General features: G+C 37.2%; 1 protein-coding gene across 1 annotated transcript; it reads right to left on the bottom strand.

Annotated features, from left to right (window-relative positions):
* Positions 1-5,485: 5,485 nt before the first annotated feature.
* LOC133715885 (dehydration-responsive element-binding protein 1B) lies at positions 5,486-6,661 on the bottom strand. Its single transcript, XM_062142575.1, has one exon. The coding sequence runs from the start codon at positions 6,538-6,540 to the stop codon at positions 5,845-5,847; it is 696 nt and encodes a 231-aa protein (XP_061998559.1). The 5' UTR covers positions 6,541-6,661; the 3' UTR covers positions 5,486-5,844.
* Between the last annotated feature and the right edge of the window lie 2,314 nt (positions 6,662-8,975).

The raw sequence follows: 8,975 nt of genomic DNA on the forward strand, positions 1-8,975 counted from the left end.
TCATTTATTTTCCTCAACATCACATTTCACAACAATAGTGAGCTGAACACACAATTCCACCAAGATATATATATTTCACAGAAAAAGGATCCCTTAGTGGAAGCCCTCTATATATATATATATATATATATATATATATATATATATATATATATATAGAGGGCTTCCACTAAGGGATCCTTTTTTTTGGTCTTTTATAGGGATAGGCATTAGACCAACTTTTAGATCATATTTTCACATCTTAACCGTTCAGTTTTTAGGTCCTAATGTATAGATCACTTCTGCAAATTTTCAGCCAAATTGGTGATCGTTAAGGCATTCAAACGGACAGAATCTGTCGAACCGGAACCGTTCGTGTTTATAATGGTAAATTGCAGTTTTGGATACCTTAACGATCATCAAATTGGCTGAAAATTTTCAGAAGTGATCTATACATTAGGACCTAAAAAGTGAACGGTTAAGATGTGAAAATATGATCGAAAAGTTGGTATAATGCCTATCCCTATAAAAGACCAAAAAAATCGATCCCTCACTAGAAGGGCCCTGTATATATATATATATATATATATATATATATATATATATATATATATATATATATATATACGTAGTCATCCACTCAAGGATACCACTAATACCAACTATTGTTCACAAATACAAAACCCGTGAAAAATTATTTTTATAATAAAAACTTCATTTTACTTACCTATGAATCATAGATGATCAAGTTCATATAATTTAAAACAAATATTTATTTCCAAAAATGATTTAACAATTAAACAAATGATTCAGAATAATAAAGTAATTCCCTTCATAAATGAACCTCGTGAGATTTACTCACCTCTAAATTCTGTTGTGTCTTCTCTTACAGCCGAGATAGAGTACAAAACACTCTCCGTCAATCACATAAGTAAAATAGGTCTCAACTTAGTACGCGAATCACAAAGCGATTAAAGTTCAAATCCCTCATTTGAACTAAAACCCGAAAGTGACTCCAATCAAGGCGAAACTACATCTGAGACCACCCAAGGTTTCCAGAACACTTCTAGGATCAATATGTCAAAACTACAAGTCGATCCAACTGTCGGATCCTCACGGATCGAAAATCGAGAAAACCGAAATTACGTTAAATTTAGCATTTTTCCAATGATTACAATATGACCACATAACATATCCACGTGCTCGTATTGATAAGTAGAACACAACAAAGGAAACATAAGCACGAAGTTGGCCGGACCCCCGAATTGGGTCATAAAACCTATGCCAAAATGTTCACTACAATAAGCCCAACAACTTCTTCAACTATCACAAAGTCCAATTTTAACTATAGAAGCCGAAATTTACCTCGAAAGAAAATGGGCTGATTGAAACCCTAGAATTTCAAATCCTCGATTCGACCTCCACACTTCAAATTTCTTCAATCCGCTTGGAGGGATTCATATACGTCTCACAAGCTTCAAAAGCCCTCAAGAATCGGCGCCGGAGGTGGCCGAAAACGTGAGAACTCACAATGCGTCGAAGGTCGCGCTGCCACCGCCTTCTCCGCCTTGCTGCACCTTCTACGGATCAAATAATGCCATCAAACCACCAGAGACTTGAAGAGGGGGATGACATCTTTCCAACGATACCTGTGGCGCTCCAATCGGTGGTCGGACGACGAAGATATCGCCGGCGAAAGAAAATGGGTTGGGTTCAGCGATGGGAGACAGAGAAAGGGTCGAGGTTTCCAAATTTGGAAACCTAGGTTTTTATGATATTTTTTCCAATTTTTTCTATTTATCTAAAAATGGAAACTTTTTCCATTGGCCATAACTTCTTCATATGAACTCCGATTTTTGCGTTCCGCATGTCCACAAATTTGTATCGACGCGCTCTACAACTTTTGTGAAAAACGTGTTCAGAGAAACTCAATGAATAAAAAGCCAACCCTTTGACCCCTCGAAAATAAAACGTTTCGAGCAATTATTCATCCGAAACACTCCCGCTCCACCCTCGAACCACGAAAACGTACTAACGAATACTTTATTAATTCCCAAAAATTTGAAAAAAATTAATACTAAATTTTCGGGGTATTACAGGAAAAATAGTTCAATCTCTATCTGCTAGTGCTATAAAACATCTTTCAGTTTAATACTTGAAAATGGAATTATTTTGATAAAGGAAACAAATAATTTGTAGCCTAATTTATGATCTCAACTAAACAAGTGATCATCATAGAAAAAGAGATAAAAGTATGATCTCAGTGGAATTTCTCATACAGCTGACAAATTTGCTATACTGGAGTAGGGTAGTAAGATATTAAGAAGTTCTAGTACAGACAACAAAGTGACAAGCGTGATACATATCTTCAAACAAAGCCTACATGTTCACAAGACCATTTTGATAGGTATGGATAGCTTTTGGCTCTTAATACTTGCCTATAATTTTCCACAGGTAACAAAAGGGCTCTGAGAAATGTTAAACATGTCTAAATGAGTTACAAAACTCTTTTGACTTTTCACCTCCATCAGTATAAGCAAGAGTTTCAGTAATAATAGAAGAAGAAACTAGCACCGATTGATCAGATTGATCAAACACATCCTCATATTAAGAACAATAGACAGATTCTGCAAACCGATTGCCCTCACTACCAATCAGTTTTTGTTTTTGTTTTTGTGCTTGTTCTTGAAGTGTTGTTCTAAATCCTCTTCTCTGCAGAACAACTTCGCATCTGGAAGACACTCGGAGCAGTGATAGAGCTTCCTGCTATGCTGATTTGTTATGAACTCCTTCATCATTGTCTCCCTTTCGTGGATGACCTGAATGTGTTCGATCTTATCCTTGGTTGTTATCTGACAGTCTTTGCACCAGTACAGTTCATTCTTCTTCACTGTGACCTGATACACAGACCGAAATTGAATGCAAATTAAACTGAGGAATTCGAAATTGAGACAGAAATTCGAAATCTGAGAGTGAAATTTTGAAAGATAATCACCTCAGATAACTGACGGCATTTCTGAAGTAGGGTGGTAAAATACTAAGAAGTTCTAGTATAGCCAACAAAGTGACAAGCCTGATAAATATCTTCAAACAAAGCCTACATGTTCACAAGACCATTTTGATAGGTATGGACAGGTTTTGGCTCTTAATACTTGCCTATAATTTTCCACAGGTAACAAAAGGGCTCTGAGAAATGTTAAACATGTCTAAATGAGTTACAAAACTCTTTTGACTTTTCACCTCTATCAGTAGAAGATATTATAAGAACGCTGATGGCAAGTTTGGTAAGATATTATAAGAAAATAAAATCTATTAAATACCAAATTCTACGTTCAGAGACATTACAACACTAAGTGTGGCCATTACCAAAGTGAACATTGAAAAGTCATGATGGTCGTTCGCCAGTTATGCATAGTAAAGGAATTTTATTCTTAGAATTCAATTTGTAATCAATCGGGTCTCAACAATTAAAGCTGAGATTGTATCTGTTTCATTACCTTTATTCTGTACTATAAAAAGGGGTCGTAGACATCTTTGTTAAAAGGTCCACGACCAAAAACACAACAGCTCAATACAAATTCAACATTATCAAATTTTCTATCGCATCTCTACACTCTATCAATCTACAATATCTCTCATGAATTATTGTTCTTACTGGTGTTGTTCTTATCGTTCCTGCACTTTACATTCTTGTAATTATTTTGTCGTTCTTTATTTCTCTTGCTTGTTATTATGCCTGCACTTAATTTCTTTGTAACTACTTTTCTACATTTAGTTTTCACAAATCAAATTAAAAAAATCATAAAAACTTTCTTAAGGACAGGTGTAATCCAAGAAGCCCTCAGCTGAGTGACACGTAGCAGAGACTATTTTTGAGCGAACACCTTATCACACCATAACTAGTTCTGATTCACATATCCTCATACCAAAATTAAACCAACCTTATCACACCATAGCTAGCTCCGATCATATATCCACATATTAACCACATAGCTAGTTCTCGGGCTTCAAATCGCGGTGGTAAACACCTCTTTTGTGGCAAAAATCAACAGCAGTGATGAGCTGTTGGAAGTGATTCCATGCAACTTCCTCCTTGAGCCTTCCTTTCTTTATCTTTTGAAAAAGCTCACCGCCTTTTGCGTATTCCATGACAAGGTAGATCTTGGCCTTAGGAGGCCATGACTTCATATAGCTGCACTATGTTTGGGTGTTTAAGCAATCTCATAGCAGTAATCTCTCTTTTGGTCTGATCAATCAGTCCAGTTTTGACAACCATGTCTTTGCTGATTACCTTAATGGCTACACTCTGATTGGTTTCAAGGTTCAATATTGCGCTATAGACCTTTGCAAAGTTACCTTGCCCTAAAAGTTTCTCAACTTTGAACTTCTGCATCAGCACTGACTTCTTGTCCATTCTTGAACTTTAATGGACAGCAGTAAAACTAGTTTCCGGTACCCTTTTCAGAAATTTCAACACAGCGAGATCACGCGAACACAGGTTTAGCAAAGTTGGAGTTCACTGGAGAAGACAGAGAAAATCTCTAAACTACATTGATAATTTGATCGACTGAATTTACAAGCATGAGCAAGTGCTTTTATAGAGAACAATAGGACACCAACAGAAAACGGTAAGTAACTACTATAACGAGCAAATAATCTTAACCAACAGTAGGAAGTATACTAACTTGGCTTTAAAGACAAGTAACCTAAAAGAAACTGGAAACTAGAAAATTACCAACTCTAATAGGTGCCTATCAGGTTCCAGACATCTTCACCTTCCAAGATCGCATTCACAACCGCTTGTGCATCCATTTCTAAATGTGTTGAAAGCCAAGTCCCAATACTAATTGTAACCTTTTTTCACTTTTCACACATCATTTTGCAACTCAAATATATCCAAACAGAAATACTCCTTTTCTCTGCTCATATATCATTACAACTTTGACTGATACACATAGCTAGCTAAGCTAAGCTTCCTTCATAACTTTCACTCCCCAACCCACTCCTTGATCATTCCTGAAAACACCACCATAATATCCAACACATAAACCTCTTCACCAAGCACCAGCAATATTAACCTTCACCCATTTGGAAGGAGGAGGATGCCAATTAACCTCAAGAACTCTAGGAGCTCTACAAGAATTACAACTTGCCCCAAAACACTTCAAGACTCGAAGATCAGTAATAGAGTTATGCATGATTCTAGTAACAAGGCGAGTAGAAGCTTGAATATGCCCTACAATAACACACTTCATTAGCTACAAGGCATGCTCACCTAAGAGATAGTTTTTAAGGGACTGTGAGGGACAAGTGAATCTGACGGCTGAAAATAAATGCACAGTTTTAAGGTGTTATAATTTATGTTTTTATATTTAATGCATGTGGTTGAGATGCATCTGTCCCTCACAGTCCCTTAAAACTGTCACTTAGGTGAGCAAACTTGCATTAGCTACTACTTAAACTGCCTAAGCAAAAGGTTTTCACACATCGTTTTGCAACTCAAATATATCCAAACACAAAAACACTTTTTTCTCTATTCATATATCACTGCAACTTTGACTGATACACATAATTTCTTTTTATTACATGACATCTGAGAATACTAGTCACGATCTCCTATTTACCAAAAAAAAATCTTATGCCACTAGATTCAAACAGTACTAGACTTCCCATATACATAACTAAGGTAATTACTAGCTAAGCTAAGCTAAGCTTTGTTCATAACTTACACTCCCCAACCCACTTTTTTTTATTTATTTATTTTTCTCATATATGCAATCCGTACTTCTCAAAAGAAGTTGTAAGTACGGTGAAAATTTGACTTTTCTGAATCAAATTCTCCAAAAAAATCCAATACTAGTCAAGCTAAATGGAGTAACTCCACAGTGACACGTCAGCATAACCTTCCATGTCATCGCCGCCGTAGCCATGATAATGAGGAGGTGACAGTAGCATCCCTTCCGCCATGTTTGCCAGCAACCCCGGCATCCCAAACACATCCTCCTCGTCCATACAAAACACCGGTTCCGATTCCGCTTCCACCGCCGCGACCGATCCCGAAACAACTTCCGATTCCTCCCCGGTCGGCCGGAACGCCTCCGCCGCCTGAGCAGCCGCCGTCTGTATGTCCTTAGCACTAGTAGAAGCCGGTACCGGCAGCCGCCACGCCGAGTCCGCGAAATTCAAGCAAGCAGACCGCCCCCTGAAGGTAATCGCCGCCACGTCGTGAGCACGCGCCGCCATTTCTGCAGTGGGGAAAGTCCCTAGCCAGATTCTCGTCTTCTTATTCGGCTCACGAACCTCGCAAACCCACTTCCCGGAGTTCCTCCTCCTTACACCGCGGTACACCGGGTGCCTCGTCTCCTTGAACTTCTTCCTTCCCGCCCTCTTCTTCGGGTACGTCGCCGCCAGCATGACCTCCTCGTCCGACAAGTTCATCCTACCAACGCCATTACCGCTGTTGTTGTCAGAATGAGACGATGATTCCAGCAAATCCGAACCAAATGGGTACTGCGGGTTATGATCATAGTACTGAGGGAAAGCTGAAAATCCACCATCCATTAATTGCTGCTGAACCGAGCCGAAGATAGAAGCTGAAGACTTACGTACTTGACTGAAATTAATGAGTAGCAGCTTTTGAAACTTATAATTAAGTACAAGTTGATCTGAGATTCTATGTACTTAATGGATTCGTGTGTGTATATATATATGTATATATGTAAGTGTGCTTTTCAGGTTTTCTTCCTGCGAAAAAACGCGAACACGGAATGGGTGATAAGCTGCCAGCTATGGCGGATGGGTTAAGAAACAGCTGGCTTACTTAGGCCAGGTGGCTTATTATGGGTTTGGGGGTTTTTGGCTGTGTCTGTTTAGTGTGGGTTCAGTGTTTTGACCGGTGGATATTATTGTACTATATGCTAAGGAAAGTGAATCTCCAGAGAGGAGGAGACGTCACGGTCAAATGGTCGGTCTCCATCACTCGTGAGTCGTGACTTGGTCTAGTTCTTTAACATTATTTTTGCAAGCCCAAACTTTATATCGTTATCTATTTGACTACTTCTACCTCCTAGTTGTACACTTGTTCTACTTGGAGGAGACATGTATTACTCGCCGATTCTTATATTTTGTAGTATTGTGCGTTCTAGTTGCTTCTAAATCGTGTTTTGATTTGTCTTACTACTTACTATTTAATTTACTTGTCATGTAACTCATATAGAATCGAGCAAATATCATAAAGTAGTTTGTTGAAGTGTGTACACAAACTTAATCATATACAGTTGTCTGTAAAGTTTTGACTCATTGTTTATCTTAGTCCATAAAAATTGTCTATTTCAAATAATAATGGAATGAAATTTGAGGTTACACTCTAAGAATTAAGAATTAAGTTATTAACTAAAGTTTTGTGTTGACGACCATGATCACTTTTGATTGTTAATTGTATTAACTGAATAACTTATAAGAGTAAAAATTGATAAACAAACTCGTGCACATGTATTTTCATTATTTTTTTAGTTCACCTCTCGCCAGTGATGCTAATTGATCCTTTAATAACATCATTAGGCCTCAAATATAATTATACATAAAATAATCATAATACAAATGAGATTCATACAAAATCGAGAAAATATCAAAAAGTAGCTTATCAAATCATGTACGCAAACTGAATCATATATTTTGTTGCATACCATAACAGTCTGTAAAGTTTTGACTCATCGTTTGTCTTAGTTGATGGAAATAATCTATTCAAGACATGATGAAATTCAAGGCTACATTCCAAAAATTAAGCGATGAAATTATTAACTAAAATTTTATGTTGACGCGTTTTCTTTCAACTATCATCTATATTAAGAGCTAGAGCAACTTGTAAGACTAAAAATATATGCTCTCGCCAATAGTGCAATCTAGTTGTTAATAATATCATTGGACCTCAATACAAAAATTAATCATGACACAATATTATAATTAGACGGTGATGAAACACAAGCTTGAATTCCTTTCACACATAAATACTCAATAAGTTAAAATAACACATTAAATCAGTCTCTCAATGATTTCTACTGACAAAGAAATATAACCAAGAGTGTGAGCATATCTTTGTAAAGAAATTGGGCGAGGGTTGACCGCCGAGGAAATGAAAAGATCGGGCAAGTAGGGGAGACTGGGAGAGGGAGCGTGCAACGAGCGTCTGAGAAGGTCGTTGGAAACTACGGCGGGAATGGGGTGGTGGTGACGTGGCGAAAAGTACAAGCAAACCTTTTGGCAAATGAATCTAAAATAACTACTATCCACACACGGTTTTGGCAGTTAATAACGGCCTTTGGATTACAGTACCAATCCAGTTGGGATTTCATTTCATTTTTCCCGCGTAAACGCGTGAACCTCGTGCTCTATTGAATGTTTCATCCAACATTACTGGGTCCTCACCCAGATTTCCCATTTCCCTTATCGTCCTCTTGTTGGGCCCTACCCATTCCTAGATTGGGACTTCGTTGGGAAGTTGAAGAGAAAGTGGGAGTGTCAATGTCTTCACTCTATTGGCGACTTTGATGAAGAATTCAATCCTTATCCTAATAGATAGATAGATATACATACATACATACATACGATTATTATATTTAACACAGAAAATTATTCTATACATCATCGGTGCAAGCGGACCAACAAATGTAATAGATGTCAGTTCTTGATTTGATAGGCAAACTTTTTTTTTTAATAATAAAAACATATACTTGATGTTATCAAACTGTCAATTCTTCTTAGTGCAAGTACACGTCGGTGCATTGAATACTCTCTCATTAAACAGAACATCTCCAAGAGTAAAAATCATTTTCTCAATTAATTTGTCTAAAAGTTAAATATAGCTAGCGATTTTTTTGTTTTTACTTTAGCAATCTGACTTTTTGTTACTTTCTCTCTCCTTTTCAGTTTAATTTAATTTTTATATATGTATTCTGTTGGAGACTTGGAGTAGTAAATCAACTAAAATTAGTCAAATT

This window comes from Rosa rugosa, chromosome 6, assembly GCF_958449725.1.
Source record: "Rosa rugosa chromosome 6, drRosRugo1.1, whole genome shotgun sequence".
In the NCBI taxonomy this organism is placed as follows: domain Eukaryota; kingdom Viridiplantae; phylum Streptophyta; class Magnoliopsida; order Rosales; family Rosaceae; genus Rosa; species Rosa rugosa.

Excerpts from the sequence above, each read along its gene's own strand:
- LOC133715885 (XM_062142575.1), bottom strand. The coding sequence starts at position 6,540 with ATGGATGGTGGATTTTCAGCTTTCCCTCAGTACTATGATCATAACCCG.